The sequence below is a fragment of the Callorhinchus milii genome, unplaced genomic scaffold, assembly GCF_018977255.1.
Source record: "Callorhinchus milii isolate IMCB2004 unplaced genomic scaffold, IMCB_Cmil_1.0 Scaffold24, whole genome shotgun sequence".
NCBI lineage: Eukaryota > Metazoa > Chordata > Chondrichthyes > Chimaeriformes > Callorhinchidae > Callorhinchus > Callorhinchus milii.
Genome location: NW_024704765.1, coordinates 6,801,271 through 6,818,308, shown reverse-complemented (window position 1 = coordinate 6,818,308; position 17,038 = coordinate 6,801,271). Strand labels below are relative to the sequence as shown.

General features: G+C 43.0%; 1 protein-coding gene across 1 annotated transcript in view; it reads left to right on the top strand.

Annotated features, from left to right (window-relative positions):
- Positions 1 to 5,543: 5,543 nt before the first annotated feature.
- Positions 5,544 to 17,038, top strand: part of ssu72 (SSU72 homolog, RNA polymerase II CTD phosphatase) — a 31,829-nt gene continuing 20,334 nt past the window's right edge. The window contains exons 1-2 of the mRNA XM_042343756.1: positions 5,544 to 5,820; positions 13,196 to 13,339. Coding sequence (XP_042199690.1) covers positions 5,741 to 5,820; positions 13,196 to 13,339 — 224 coding nt within the window. The 5' untranslated portion in view covers positions 5,544 to 5,740. The remainder of the gene's footprint in view (positions 5,821 to 13,195; positions 13,340 to 17,038) is intronic.

Sequence of the window (17,038 nt, the reverse complement as noted above, 5' to 3'; positions counted from 1 at the left end):
CCAGTTTGGATTTTCTGGTAATGGTGGGAATTTGAGTTCCTGATAAGAGTTCTGTATTTCATAATAATAATAATAATCCTTGCATTTGATATAGCGCCTTATCGTGTTGGTAAGAATTCTCAAAGCGCTTCACAGACTGTACTGTAATGTGAATTGACTGTGTATTGCACGCAGAGGTGTCCCACAAACAGTCATTGATTGAGTGACTAAATCATTTATTTATATTTGGAGGGATTACTATCCCCAGAGAGCCATCCGCCAGGCGTGTGGAGTGGGGAAACTTGCCACGGTCGGGAAATCGAACATGTGTCTTCTCGCTTGTGAGGCCAGTGCTTGGCAGAGACTTTCTGTTCCCATCTCATTACTGAAAATATTCGGTACAATTCTGTGAAACATTCACACAAGTCATTTTCTAATCATAATAATGGGAAGTCATCTGATTTACTGCAGTCATTTAGATTAGAGTAACTGCTTTACTGAGAGGCACTTTTTAGGAAGGCCAATTAACCTATTATTGGATTAACTGAGATTCATCTGAATCGAGCTAAACAGATGCGACAATGCTGTACTCTCCTGCTCTCACACGTCCTGTATTCTGACGTCTATTTCTCTATCTCTTTGAATCATTGTCCCAGTCTTTGTTTCTGTCTTCTGTTCTCTTTCTACTTTTATCTCTCTCTCTCTCTCGCTCTCTTGGAATATAATATAAATGGATGGATATAGTGCTGACGAAACTTTCAATAAACAGATAAAGCTAAGGGTAGTAGCTTTCAAAAGGGAATTGGATATGTACTTGAAAAGGAAAAAAATGGAGGACTGTGGGGTAAAAGCGGGGGAGTGGGAATAGTTGGGTAGCTTTGTTAAAGAGCCAACACAGACATGATGGGCCAAATGGCCTCCTTCTGTGCTGTAATATTCTATGATTCTGTGAGGTGCTTCCCAACACCACCCCCCCATCCCCCACCATACATCGCATGGTGAAAAGGTAGGGTTTCTAGGGATTAAAAGATTTGCAAAGATCTGATGAAACGGGTTCAAGGTGCTATAAATGTCCCTCTTCCTGTTTTCCTATGATCTAATATCAATGAGCAGCATCTGGCACGAGCAGAGCTTCCTTTTTTTATATCATTTTTATATTCAGCACTAGCCATCATTATTTAAATGCTTGGCGCAGGCACTCCTAAATATAAACCGCGGCTCGCTCGCCTCCTGGCTTTTTCTCTCACATCTATCATTGTTTGAGGATGGGTGCAATGAATCTTACATTTATCTATCAGCGAAGCTGGTTTCACCTCTGGTGATTTCTCTGTCCTTCACCCTTCCCAATACGTCTTGAACCTATTGGTCCCAAACAGCAAGCTGCCTAGCATCGCTCAACAAATGACCGTCGTGTCTGTCAGTAGTAGAGGCTGTCTGCTCCCGACCTTCATTAAATGTAAAACTGATTGAAATTGAATCCGAATTCTCTTGCAATATGGAACAGCTTTGATTAACGGAATATCTGTCGCCACGAATGCTGCTGACCTACTGCTGCTAAATGATTTACCATTGTGGGGGAATGGATGCTCTTTAAGGGGATGATAGATTGATTAATTGATTGATGATTGTTAAGACTCCAAAGAATCCGCTCTGTTTGATGATAAATGCAGTCAGTATCTCAGTCAGTCGCTTTGCTGTGGACAGGGTAATTGATTTATATGTAATAAATCTAATGCAGTCAATTCAAAACTTCAGTGGCTGCAAATTCCCAAACCGTGCGAGTTTTTTTCCCAAATGGCTCAATGCTTTGCAATAGCATAAGTATTATAAGTTACCATTTGCATACATTGCTGTGCGCAATTGGCTGCCGCGTTCGCCCACAAATATACAGTCAATTCACTTTACAGTGTGTTCTGTGAAGCGCTTTGGGACGTCCTCCCGACGTGAAAAGCGCTATATCAAATGCAAGGATTATTATTATTATTATTACACATTACCACATCTGCACAACTAGATGCCGGAGGGAGGTAGTGCTGTTCAGCTCTTGAAATAAATCTTGCAGCATATAATTGACCTACTTTGAGCTGCACTGACTTTATGACATTATGAGATCACTGAATGACACATCACCTTCCTCTGAGGTAAACATGCCCGGGTTTTACAGCTATGAACCTGGTTTAATGTGATTGTATCTGCAGTCGTCGAAGCAAACAGTTAAGAGAATATGAAATGATGATATGTTATGCACTTTCCAATCGTGAACTGTCTTTCTCAAAGTGTCATTGTGTTCTTTTTTTGGAACAGCGCAGCACACAAGACAAGTTTATATAAAAAATAATTTGGTCATTCAACCCACGACTGTTTGTGGGGACGCTGCTGTGCGCAGTTGGCTGCTGCGTTTCGCCCACAACATATACAGTCAATTCACTTTGCAGTATATTCTGTGAAGCGCTTTAAGACATCTCAACAACGCGATAAGGGGTTATATCAAACGCATTCATTATTATTATATTGACCAGAATGATTGAATAGCATAAAGCAAGTTTTTTAAAAAAACTGCACACAAACACTACAAATTAAAAAAGAGGTTGAGAATTAATTTTCAAGAATCCAAACAACTGGATGAGGTATTATATTTTTGTAGGAAGCAAGAAGCCCTGGATCACAACAGGAAATTATATTACTGAGGCTTTGCTGTCTCCACACATAAGCTGAAAGGCTACTGCAGATTGAAGAATTCTTCTTTGCTCAATTCTAAAAGTGCCTCTTTGATCTTCGGACACTGTGTCCTGCGTTTCAGACGGGCATTGTATTCAGGAATGTCCTGAAATGTTGTTAACAATGTGAGATCTGAAATCAACTTCCAGCAACTGATAACCAGCATTCAATTGGATTTGAACCATCCATTAAACTCTTTGGTGCTGCTCTGTGAAAAGCATTGAGATTACTTATCGGAGGAGTCAGACATATCAGCTATAGAAACTAGAACATTTGATTATCTCTTTGCACTCACAAATACTTATATTTGTATTTGTGACATCCGGAAGATTTTGTTTGCTAGTGTGTCATTACATTCCCTTTTTCGGTTCTCTCTTGGCTCCACTGATCTTTTTTTTCAATCTGCTTCTTTATCCTCCTTCACCGTGAAAGGCTTTGAGGATGTGAAAGGTGCTATTTAAGTGCAAGCTGTGGTTGTTATAATCTTGTACCTTGGCCCATTCTCTCCCTTTCAAGTTTGGTAAATTTTCCTTTTATTCCTGAAAGGAAATAGAAGGTCCTGCCATAATGGCGGTAGGGTTGGGTTGCTTTGTTTTATATTGCAATGATCGTTGGAAACGGCGTGGCCCGTCCTCCCGACGTGAAAGGCGCTATACGAATGTCATTTTGTATCGTGAACGTGTGCAGGTCAGCATGCCCTCACGGGGTGTATGAGATACACACGCAACAGTTCATGCCATCAGCGAAGAGCGTCCTGCACATGTGGGCGCATCGCGTGAGTGGTAAAACCTGCCCGCTTGCGAAAAAAAAATCCGTGGAACTTTCAGGGCAAGTAATAATAATAATAATCCTTGCATTTGATATAGCGCTTTTCACGTCGGGAGGACGTCCCAAAGCGCTTCACAGAACACACTGTAAAGTGAATTGACTGTATATTTGTGGGCGAACGCGGCAGCCAATTGCGCACAGCAATGTCCCACAAACAGTCGTAGATTGAAAATGACCAATTTATTATTGTTTGGTTTTGGAGGATTATTATTAGGCTCTGTGTGGAGTAAGGAAACTTGCCCAAGGTTTCGCCCTCTGCCTGGAATTGAACTCAGGTCTCTCGCTTGCAAAGCGAGTGCTCTAACCACTGAGCTACAGGACTCCAAAGTACCTACAATTGAACAAAAAATGCGACCCCGCCTGGGTCAACGGGAACATTAAGAGGCAAATTAAAAGAATAATGGGATTTTTTTATCTAAAAAATATATATTTATTGACGTAGAATTATATATTTACACCCGCATCAACAACAATTCCGGTCACAGAAAAGAGAGACCGCAACATGTTAATATTCATTCATCGTCAGCGCCCTGGGACGCCTTACAAGTGCAATCTGTTGTTGTTGTTGTATTCCATGAGAGTACATGATACATGGGGCAGGAGATAGACAGAGGAATGGAGAGAGAGGGGGAAAGGGAGAGAGAGATATGGGGGGAAGAAGGGGAGAGAGAGAGAGAGAGAGAGAGATGGGGAGGGGGAGAGGGGGTGGAGAGAGAGAGAGATGGGGAGGGGGAGAAGGGAGAGAGGCGGGTGTGCAGGGGGAGGAGAGAGAGAGGAAGAGGGCGGGATGGAAGGGGGTGATGGAGGTGGGGAGGAGACTGAGAGGGAGGAATGGAGGGAGGGGGGAAATGAGAGAGAGGGGGAGAGAGGTATGAGGGGGAAGAGAGGGATGAGGGGAGAGAAAGGGATGAAGGGTGAGAGGGGGGAGAGAGGGATGAGGGGAGAGGTATGAAGGGAGAGAGGGGGGAGAGAGAGAGGGATGAGGAGGGGGAAGAGAGGGATGAGGGGAGAGAGAAGGATGAAGGGAGATAGGGGGAGAGAGAGGGATGAGGAGGGGAAAGAGGGGGGAGAGAGAGGGATGAGGAGGGGAGAGAGAGGGATGAGGAGGGGAGAGAGAGGGATGAGGAGGGGGGAGAGAGAGGGATGAGGAGGGGAGAGAGAGGGATGAGGAGGGGAGAGAGAGGGATGAGGAGGGGGAGAGAGAGGGATGAGGGAGAGAGAGGGATGAGGAGGGGAGAGAGGGATGAGGAGGGGAGAGAGAGGGATGAGGAGGGGGAGAGAGAGGGATGAGGAGGGGGGGAGGGGGAGGGGAGAGAGAGGGATGAGGAGGGGGGAGAGAGAGGGATGAGGAGGGGAGAGAGAGGGATGAGGAGGGGGGAGAGAGAGGGATGAGGGGAGAGAGAGGGATGAGGAGGGGGGAGAGAGAGATGAGGAGGGGAGAGAGAGAGATGAGGAGGGGAGAGAGAGGGATGAGGAGGGGAGAGAGAGGGATGAGGAGGGGAGAGAGAGGATGAGGAGGGAGAGAGAGGATGAGGAGGGGAGAGGAGGATGAGGAGGGGAGAGAGAGGGATGAGGAGGGGAGAAAGGGGAAGGGAGAGCTGGAGGGGGGTGGCGGGGCCTTGGGGTCGTTCACCTGTTTTCCTCAGGACAAAGCTTCAGGTGGGGGGGGGGGGAGAGGGCTGAGGGGCGAGAGGGGGATGAGGGGAGAGAGGAGGATGAGGGGGGGGGAGCTGGAGGGGGGGGAGGGATGGGGGGAGGGGAGAGAGGGGGATGAGGGGGGGAGCTGGAGTGGGGGGGGAGAGGGGGATGAGAGCTGAGGGGGAGAGGGATGAGGGGAGAGAGGGGGATGAGGGGGGAGAGCTGGAGGAGGGGGGAGAGGGGGATGAGAGCTGAGGGGGAGAGGGATGAGGGGGAGAGGGAGGAAAACGGCTGCTCCCGCCCTCCGCGTGCCGAGCCGCGATTGTGACGTCACGTCCGCCCGGGCACCGGAAGTGGGTGGGGAGCCCGTGTGGTGGGGGGGGGGGGGTGGTGGTGGTGGTGGTGTCGCGTTCGAGTGGAGTTTGCCGCCATTTTGTGTGGGCGCCAGGCGCGGGGGCCGCTGCTGCTGCTGCTGCTTCCCGCGGGGGGGGGAGGCGAAACCGACCCGAGCCCGATTGCCTGAGCCCGAGCGACAGACACAGACGCGGGCCTGAGCCTGAGCCTGAGCGCCGAGAACATGCCGCAGAACCCGGTGCGAGTGGCCGTGGTTTGCTCGAGCAACCAGAACCGGAGTATGGAGGCGCACAACATCCTGAGGTAAAAGGCGCCCGGCGTTCGCGCGTTCGCTCGCTCGCTCGCTGATCCCCTCTCTCCCTCTCCCTCTCTCTCTCTCTCTTTCCCTTCCTTCCCTTCAACTCTCCTCCCTCCCTCCCTCATATTCCCGTTCACTCCCCCCGACGAGCAAACAAACACATCGCGGCCTCGACGAGAAGAGGCGCCGCCGCCGCCGCCACGCACCAGGCCTCGGCCTCTCGCTGCTCGGCTTCCCCCTCTCCCGGCCCGTGGCCTCCCTCTGCGGCTCTCTACCTTCTCTCTCTCTCTCTCTCTATATATATATATATACATATATTTCTCTCTATATATATTTCTCTCTATATATATTTCTCTCTATCTCTCTATCTGTCTCTATCTGTCTGTCTCTCTATCTCTGTATCAATCATACAGGGTGTCCCTCCCCCCCCCCCCCCCCCCCCCCCCCGCCCTCCAAAAAGAAAAAGTCGTGATAACTAACTACCCCGTTGTCTTCAAACAAAACACAACAAAAATATAGTTTCTTTCAGACGTAATAGAGACACCGTAAAATGGCATCGCGTCTTTTGGGTGACCCTGTAATAATACATATTATATTATCATTATAATATATTATTTATAGAGATATATATGTATATATGTGTGTGTGTGTGTGTGCCCGGGCCTCATTGACGTCGCCTCCAGGCCAAACTGTTGGCCCTGACACCTTTGGGTGAGGCCAAAGAATGAGTAAGGCCGACCAGGCCTCCATTCTCTCTCTCTCTCTCTCTCTCCTCCTCTCCCCCCCCCTCCTCCAAGGAAAATGGCCTGTCATCCTGCAGACAGACAGACGGCCAGTGCTGCCCCAGCGCTGGGATCCGTCCTCCCACAACATGACACAGGCCGATCACTTTTACAGCGCATCCAGCGAAGCGCTTTGAGGCGTCTCGAAGACGCGATAAGGCGCCGTAACAAGTGCGAGGATTATTATTATTATTATTATTGGGGTGGGTGGGTGGGTGGACGGAGTGAATGTCCCCATCACAGACCAGGGCAAGTTTGGAAGATCCGCGGCCCATGTCGGGGAGATATTCAGGCGCGCAGCATCCGGAAAAGCTAGTTTCCATTGTTTTGTTTTGTTTTGGCACTCCCGTACCGCATTAAACGTTTCAGAAACTACTTACTTTACTTTCAGGCTGAAATAATAAAACTTGGTGTGGTCTGTGTTGATGTGAGCCCTATCTGGGGCTAATGAGAAACCTGCGTTTAGTGCTGGTAGAGAAACAACAACAAAAATTTGAGGAAAGGTCATGTCAAACATGGAAGCTCACTTCTTTACTACCATATATAGTCCACTAGCCATTTTTGTTTGAAGCACCTCTGCGACTGCATCCGGTAAACTGCTGCAAATATTTCTCACTGAGTTAACACTACACTTCCTGTTGTGTTCGAGTCTGTTCTTAAATTTTACGTCCCCTTCGCCTACTTTGGTTTCATCTGAAGTAATCAAGGTTTACCTCATTTATGATTTGTTCATCTTAAACCACTATCTTTTCAGTACTGCTAGGATTGTGTTTATGGATCTTACACCTGAATCAACCTAATATGGTATTTTACAGTTTTGTGGCTGTTACAAACCTTATTTTTACTGCCATGATTATAGATGAAACCATACTAGCTTTCAAGAGAAATAAGAACTTAAAAAGATGTTAGGCTGGGATATCTATAAAATCAAGATTCTTAGTCAGCCATGCTCGGTTGGTAATGCTCTCCTCTGAGTCAGAAGATTGGCGTTCAAGCTCCATGTGAGGATTTGAGCTCCTAGTCCAGGCTGACAACAATAATTCTACCCCATTGTCCAAGATGCTGCTAAAGAACCCATTATACTTCAAAAAGAGCAATTAATTTGTCCTTGGACGAATTTGTGTCGTGGACAATAATCCTCCCACTCTTATTAATTCACCTGTTCTCTTTGGGACTTTCCAGTACCCAAGATGGTTGCTATATTTGACTACAAAAACAGTCATTGCACACAACAGTAATTACTGAAAAAGCTTAGATGTTATTTAAAGGTAGTAAATTGTAACTGCTTTTAACTTGATCAGTTTGTCTTAACATTGGAAGCAATGGGAATAACTGTAACTTTCTCGACATTTTAAATGTGTTCAGCTAATCTAGAGCACTTTCTCGCGCACATACATGCAAATTGATTGACTTTAGGACACATTCTTTTTTTAATACGAAAAGCTTTAGAGTACTATTTGTATTTTTAATTCCTTGAGCTTCAGTACTTGCAAAATTTCTGATTGTATTTGGAATAGTTACCCCAACAAAGTAGCACACTAACAAGAATTGCTATTTTCGTCACTTGGAAAAATGTCTATAACTAACTATTTCAGTGTGTTACTTTGATTGGCTTACTCAATACCAAGTCTTCGTGTAAAGAACTGCTGCAAACCTGATTTGGACCTGATCCCTGCAGAATCCAACCTCCCTACAACCATTTTGTCTTTAACTTTTTGCCAATTTACAAATCAAAAGAAAATAAGCTTCCTTTTTCTCAAACTGTCATTATTTTAAACACTTCATTTTGGTTTCCTTTTAATTTTCTCTGCTCCATTGAACATAGCCTCAGATTTTTAAACCATTCATCTTATCCCTGAATTATTTCTGGTGAATTTGATGAGCTGTGATATCTTTTCCACAGTGGATTGCCAAGCTGTGACCTCACAAACATTCTGTACCGATTTATGTTTGTGTTTAATATCTCTGTATAAAAGCTGGTATTCCATTTCTGTATGCGATTGAATTTGTGAAGATCTGTAAACCTTTAGATCGGTTCCTCCACTGCTTTGAGAATTTTGCTATTTAGGGTACATTTCTTTTCCACAAAATGTGCTATATGCATTTATTATATATTTTACTTGATCTGCTCACATAACAGTCCCTAACCTGTTTATTCTTGATTGTTCCATATCCCTCATGTCATAATATGGTTTCAAATGATCTCATGCTTTCATAATAACACTCCCATTGCAACATTAAGCTGCTCAATTCAGTATCTAGGCCTCAACCTTCTTTATAACCCTTCCTAATGTTGATTGCCCTCTGAAATGCTTCTATCCCAACATGGCAATCACCTCAAAATCTGTGCCTTATTGCCCTACTTTCTAGACAATCAAAATGTATTCTTCTGGTTTCCTGTCTCTATTACACTTCTTATTTTGCATAAACAAATTGGTTTCCTTTGAAATTTATTGTCAAGGGTGAATAACTGCAGCTTTTTTCTCTTTGTTTAGCATACTTAATTTGTTACACTTCACGTGTCTAACACTAGGATTATCTTTGTGGTGTTTCTACATCACCTTTAGGGTTTGAATACCTGCAGCCCTCCTCCACCATGTTGCAGTAATTAGAAATTGGTAATTGTACATATACTTTGATATTTCACCCATAACTAGTTCACCATATGGGTCATACCCTACCTTAGATCAATGAATATATCTATTTATTCCTCTGCCCGAAATGTTATTTGAGAGTCATCGCTTTACCATAAATAGTTTACTAGTCTTCTACTGGGAATGCAAAAAAAGGTATATTTGTTCACTAACTTAATCGTATTCTGATAGTATTAAAATCTGTTCCTCCTACATCCTTCATTCTTCCGATTTAGTCACTCATTCTGGTTGTTGGAAAGCATGACTCAACCTATAACCACCAGTGACTGTATGCACGAGGGGTTAGGTGTTGAAGATTTGGTGACAGTCAGTTTAGTGTAATCTAGGCAAAGATTGTGACCTATGAGAACAGCACGTTGCATGCTTTTTGCATATTGAAAGTTCATCCATCGACTGGTCTTAGAATGTGATTCACTCCAACCACCCTATTGTGATGCTGTTGGGAAAATTACACCTGCAGACCACCTCTTGTCTGTAGTTATTGAAAGGGGAATTCTCCACAGTGTGTTAAATGACATTGTGCTCACACTTCAAGCTGCAGTCTAGAGGGTTATTGTATAGAATGATCTGGTGGGAAGATTTGGAGCAGAGCAGAATTGAAAACATTTAAGAGAATAGAGTACATCCAGAGGAAGGATATAAGGGAGTTTAGAGAAAGGGCAGGGAATTGGTATTAAGATGGATGGCCTCATTGGAGGACCAACTGTAATACAATTGGTTCAATAGCCCCTACTGTTAAATGTATATGGTTTCTTGATGCAATCAATTTAAACTGTAAAAATTGAGACTTGGGACAACCTATAAAATGTCTAAACTATTAGACTTGTCATTGAGATACGTTTCAGAATTCCATTGAGAAGAATGGGTACCCAGAATTAATCTAGTTGAAGGGAGCTCTGTGATATCCTAATTTGCAATTGTGCCAATGTATTATTCCCAGTACTATAGACATAAAGCAGTGGCACAATCTATCGTAACAAAATTCATAAAAAACAATTTGCCAGTTGTAAAGTGTCTATCTGATCATTTACCTCATATTTCACCTCGACCCTCTGTAAAGTGTTTAAAGATGTTGCCCTACCAGGAAGGAGCTAAAATAAATATAAGTTAATTACAGGAAGAAGCAGTTCCTATAATCTGCACTGTTTCATTTAAAAATACCAAACCACTGTCTGCTATATCAGAGTTGTGGCTTCATTTTGATTTCAGTACAGAAACAGCAACAACTTGCTGTAGCTCCCCTCACGCAGGGTAGCTTCCCGGAGTGCATGGAATGCTTTCGCTGTCTCTGTGGTCTGCATATCTGAATACAATACAAAATAAACTATACTTTATTTCCAAAGAGGAAACCATACCTAGTGACTTAATTCCCTAACAATCTCCTGTCACTAATTTTCTGGATGATATAACACAGATCCCATGCCACACTAAAAATAAACTCAAGCCTGTTGAGGTCTGCCTATGACGTCCAGTCAGTTGCCAAAAATGAAATGCTGGTTTTAATTTGGATTTGTTAGAATTGATGTGAAGTGTACCCTAGAATATGGGCTTTCCATACGGGTAGCAGTGGATTGCAAAACTTTCACTGTGTGTGTTGCACAAGATGAAACCTGAATGTGGTATTTCTTCTGCTGCCCAACTATATGTGTAACCAGTTATAAATGATTGGAATGTCTCCCAGTGACATTAGCTTCATGTTTCCCCTCCTGGTACTGTCTTGGTGCCAGTTACTTTTTTGTCTCCAGTACTTATGTTTTCCAAGTATTACTGCAAGGTTTTGTGTCCAGCTAGATTGAGCAATAGTTTTAAATGAAGCAGCAAATATTCCTCCAGAAGTCGTTTAAATGTGTGCACATGTGCCTTTTAGGTTGAGTGCCACATTGTTTTGTGATATCTTGCTGTGCTTATTACACAGTCATTTGTATACAGATTACCTAATGAGTAAAATCATGAATACTTGAAATCTTTGATTTAGCAATTGTTGAAGTCCACAATTATTGTAAATGGGGTTGCTAATCTGAAAGGGGCTAGGATTAAAAATGCTAATCAAGTGAAATCTATTTTGCCCTGGAGTCCAGCTTAATGGTGCAAAGCTGTATGCTTTCACAATTGTATTCTACCTATTTTCCGCTCCATTCTCTTCACACTGAAGTTAGCATGTACAAGCCAAGGCAGTGACTGAGCCAAGACAATGAGTGTTGGCAATCTTATTTATGAAAGGCAACACAGATGTTTGCCTGATGTCCATGTAAACCTTTCTAGCAAGGGTGATTGGGTAGCAAACCTGGCTGTTCCTTTTCCCCCACATCTCAATGGATTTTCTATAATTATGGGGTGCTGAGGCCTATTCCAGTATCCCACTGAGAACTGCTAATTAAGCAATGCCAAAAGAAAAACTAGAAGCTTGGACTGTTTTAGCTCATTATTCATGACACTATTAAGGAAGTTGGTTGAAATATCCAAATATGATTGATTGTAAATGCAACGTTCAATTGTATAGGGTCACCTTAGCTTCTTTTCAGCCTGCTACTACTTAGCATTACATCAGCCTAACAACATGTTGTGCCTTTAAAAACGGTTACCTCTAAGGCAGGTGGGGTCCAGCCTTGTGGCTGCTGAGGGCTGGATGCTCTATTTGAGAAAGGTTTGCAGGCCTCATCAGCAATATTTCTGTTTTTCCCTTTCAGAAACATAAAAGAATTGTACGGAAATCATGTTTTAAGTTGTGTGACTCTATTACTTAACAATAATCATCTCAATTGGAAATATATGTATTTAATGTATTAAAGTCAAAACACAAGATATCGACTAAGCATCTAGACTACAGAGAACGCTCAACAAAACCCAAACAGATTAATCCATAATTGCAAAGTTAATTCCGAACTTGAACACAGATATGACTTGCAAGCAAACAAGGCCTTGAGGTTTTCCATTACTTTTAATAAACAAGTAATCCATTTACTGTGACATTTCCTAATATCCCTAAACAATTTCAAGCTTCTGCTACAGAAGCAATATTCCCTGATTTTCATTGACAAATTTGAACTTCAGTGAGCAGATTGCCAATGAGATAGCCAATATATGATTGATATTTTAAACTTCCTAATTATACCCCCAAGTATTCGCCCATTCTGTCCTGAAGGTTGGGTTGTTAGGCAGCCTCCAGAACTTCACTCAGCTTGTGGGTCTCGTGTGAACTCAGGCAGTGAGTGTTGGTGTCCCAGTACACACTGTCCTGTACTGTACTTCTACAAGTGTGAACTGGATCATTCTGTATACATTTAACTATGCAAAGTCCAACACTCACTTGTATTGCTCCAGCAAAGTGCTCATTTGACATCTACATGCACACCCTTTCTAAGGAGGATCATGAGTGATGGGACTGATTTTTCTCTGGGTGTATTCCATTAAATGAGGGCTGAGCAGAAGTCAAGCCTGGGATCTTTTAGTGCAATACAAGATTTTAATTTGAATACAAAAGATTGTCTGGACAGTATTTCCTCTTCCTTTCAATAAATTACAATTTTCACGTGTTTGTATTCTCTGCTGCTTGGAGCCCGTGAGGATTAGTGGTTTGAGTTGTACACAATACACATGAACAAAAACAATTTGTATTAATGTAAGATGTGGGTGTTCCATTCTCCTCTGATACCACGAATAGCCAGAAAGGATTAATGTGAACTGCAGAAGTTGACACTAATGTAGACCGATTTTGCAAACATCTTCCTCTAGGGAGGCAATGTTAGCTCGGAGGCAGCTTGCATGGACTCTAAAAAGCCTCTTGTTTGACAGTTTGGAAATGTTTGTCTGTCTTCAAAACTGTGTAACTGTTTAGTGGGCAGCAGACTGCATTTATTAGCCCTTATCTGATCAATTTGCAGATTTGTTATACCTGGAAATGTGATTCTAACAGTCCTTTTTTTTTGTTGTTGTTCTTTTTGCAGCAAAAAAGGGTTCAATGTTCGATCCTTTGGAACAGGGACGCACGTGAAGCTACCGGGACCAGCTCCAGACAAGCCAAATATATACGATTTCAAAACGACATATGATCAGATGTACAGTGATCTCCTTAGGAAAGACAAAGAACTGTATCCACGAGGATCTTTTGTTTGTTTTTAGGTCACCGTTATCCTAAGGTGTCTGTTTTGTATTTGTTGCAGCAGTGTGGGTGTGCTGCAACTTTGTAAATTCGGAGGGTAAGAAAGTACAGTTTGAAGAATAACCGGCAGGCCTTCTGCACCTTCAGCCATCTTGTCAGTCTTCTTTGCTGGAGCAATGCAAATGTGTGTTGAACTCTGCATAGTTATACATAGATAGAATGATCCAGTTCACACTTGTCGGGGTACAGAACAGTGTACTGAGGATATAACATGCAGGCGATGTAGAGCGAGTGTTGGGTTCAGTGCTGTTTATCCATCCAGCACATGTCCTTTCTATCTTTATAAATGTTTTCTGTGTCTGAAGATTCAGGTAATGTACGAATATGACTTGAAGAGAGGAACAGATGGCTCTCCACTCCCCATCCCCCAGCACACTAATCAAAATCGAAAGTGTCTTAGTGAAATGTTAGTCTAATCTCATAATTTAAAATTAGCTTTATTTTAAGGCTGCAGAAAAGCAAACCCTCACAGTGCCTGCCTTTGGAACTGGGGGTTTAAAGCCTGAGTGGTTGATGCTGTGGTCACACATTTGTGAATGTGTACAAGTCAATGGAGTTTGGGATTTACCCTTAATAGATACTTGACTATTATACATACTGCACTGAATTGAGTTTTGTGGGCTCAAAGTGCATACCATGCATATAATGCAAATATCTGTTTCTGGGGGGAAATTAAATCAAGAAGCTATAAAAGGTTTAGCTAGTCTTCATCTGTTGGATGTTTCAATCGCTAATACAAAGCTAATATATATGATCGGTCAATCAAGTTCAGATCTGGTGTCAGAACAGCAGCCCAAAATCTTTTGACCACAAAGTGGATGTTATTTGAGCAGTAGGCAAGAGAGTTTACCACTGGTTGCAGAATGGGGAATGCCATTATATTGCAACATAATATTTGGAATATCTCACTCAATATCTCTTGAGCAGAGAGACAAGACACATTAATCCAAATTCTGAGATTTGATAACAAGAATAAAACTGTTAATATTCAGATTTTTAAATGGTGTGCATTTAAATAAACCTGCAAGCTGCTATTTAAATGTCATCGTTTGGGCCGGCACAAACACAGCTGAAGTTAAACCCCAAAGAAAGAAACTCCGTGAATATTATGCTTGATTCAAAGGCAGATGTTAATTTTAATGTGAACATTTCTCTCATGATTTTTGTTTTCACTAAAATCTCACTTGTAAATAAGGTGAGTTATTCAGTGGCACGTTTTGTGACATTCGTAATCGTGAGTGAAATTAATAGTCAAATCTTTTGTCAAGGTGAGCAAAAACTCAGATTTTTCTTTATTAATTCAAAACTAAACCTGCGAGAAATGGTTTCATTGTCTCCTGAATGCCATATTGAATAGAGTCAGTTCTAGGCTATATGTGCCAGACCTTTACCGGTTGGAATGCCAGATCTCTGGCAAGGCAGCAGTTGAGGCACTCGGTTGACTCCTGGGTTAGGAATGTAAAAGCTGCCAGGGTCCTATTCTTGATTCCTATCCAGAGAACACTGCTGGGGGGTGTGAGTGTGGATGTCGAAAGGGGAGCGCAGTGGCTTTGGCTATCAATGGTTGAATACCTCCATGCTCGAATAGTCTGCCAATGATCAGTGTCAAGGTTCAACCATGAGAAAATGGCCACTAGGGTGCGTCCATTGCAATGTGACACCACTGAACAGATAGATGGCAATGTACCGCCCCAACAGTGGTCTGTACCAACTGATCCTTTACAAATTCGTTGTCGCCAACATGAATTTTGTTGAGACGTTTATTAAAAACTATAGGACTCCAAAGACAGTTCAATGTGTTTTTTTTTAGACGTGATCTGCAAATGAGGAGCGAAATCTGCATCTTCCCACAGGTTAGTTTATACGTTTGTACCATTTGGGATCCGAGTAAAAGCTAATTTGTGGGTTGGGGAGATAGTCAGTTAGTGATTTCGCCCCTCAGTAGATCGTGTCTAAAACAAAGTACAGGGCTACTCTGAAAGGGACCAGTGTAATTTTTGTGAACTCAAGACTACATGGCGCCCCACTAATGAAAATTTGTGACAAGAGTTTCTCCAAGCACAAAGACCTTTCAGTTTTCATTTCTGAAACCATGTGGAATGAATCCACTTGAGCTTTGTGGGCTAGAGGACTGAATTGTGACCTGTTAAGCAGTGTGCTCCAGAAGACGTCGTTTCTTGATTGCAGAATAGCATCATCTAAACAACTAATTGCACTTTACAGTGGCTTTCACATAGGATAATAATGTCTGCGGATAGGCGCAGGTGGAGCTATGAAAGTTATTTTGGCTGGTTTTGGAAGTAGAGGGAGAAGAATTTTGGTACGGAGTTCCAGGGAAAGGTGGCTGAAAGCTTGCCTGCCAATGTTGAGGCAGGGACAAAAAGCAGGCCAGAATTGATGGGACGGAGTTAGTGGGGTGAGGGGAAACAACCGCAGGAGATACTTGAAGGCAAGGACATGGCTCTTGAAGTTGATCCTCTTTGGGGGGGGGAGGGAGGGAGGGGGGGGAGAGGACATGGTGTCAGTGGAAGAAGTAGTTCTGTAGGAGAGGAGGTGGGCGGTGGAGTTCTAGATGGTCTGCACCTTATGGAAGGTAGAGCTGGAGGCGGGTGAGCAGGGTATTGGAGGTCAAGTGTGGAGGTGGCAAAGGCATTAATGAAGTTTTCAGGCCGATGGATAGCCTCGGTTTTATTAACGAGTTGGACAGAGTTAAGGCTTATCTTGGATTTGATGACTGACAAGCCAGGCAGTCTGTTAAAACAGTTGTGATACATTTTCGCAATCACATTTACTTTTTGGCCATCTACAACCAAACAAACAGTGCTATGCCCCTGTTCGATAATGCCTACAGTGCTTTTTCAGCTTACAGTGCTGATTCAGCTCTGAAAGCATTTGGACCCAAGAAAGTTGATGAGTACTTCTAGGCAAGTCTATCTGTGGCATGTTGTAGAAGTTGATCTCTAATTCAGTCTCGTAACCCACTCTGATTTGTGTAGTGTTTTTGTATGTGGATTCCTCTGTTCGCTGTCTCTTTTTCAAATGTCCTGCACAGTTCAGTCCAGTTACCTCGATGCTTTTCACTTGGGATAGGTTTGTTTAAAATAGAATAGTGCACAAACCAGGTCACGCGGTTTGACAGATGTAAAATTGGTTCTGTGCTTTGGTTTGCTTTGAAAATTAGGTCAGGCTACCTTTTGGTGGAAAGTATAATATTTGGATCGTTCGTCCACCTATATTGAAATGCTGAAAGGGACAGCAATCTATGAGACAGATTTTTATCAGGAGATTGGAACACCAATAATTCTCCCGTAAGCAAAAATTACCTTGTAACTTGGAGCAATGGGTGCTGTGGAAGAAATGATAGGACTGCAATTTCGCTTTTGACTTTGACAGCTCGAGATTCAGTTATAATTGTGCGGTTTTATCATCCAGACTCTTAATTGAATAACAGCCTTGTGACTTTCCTTCACAGGAGCCATTACACAATCCTAGGAAGTTAACTGCACAGAGGGAGCCCACCCAGCCTGTCTCATCTCTTAGCATGTGCTAAGCTCTCCTATTGGAACTGTCTGCTCTAGTCCCTTTCCCTAGTCCTTCCCTGAACAGTAACAGTATTTGCTATTACCAC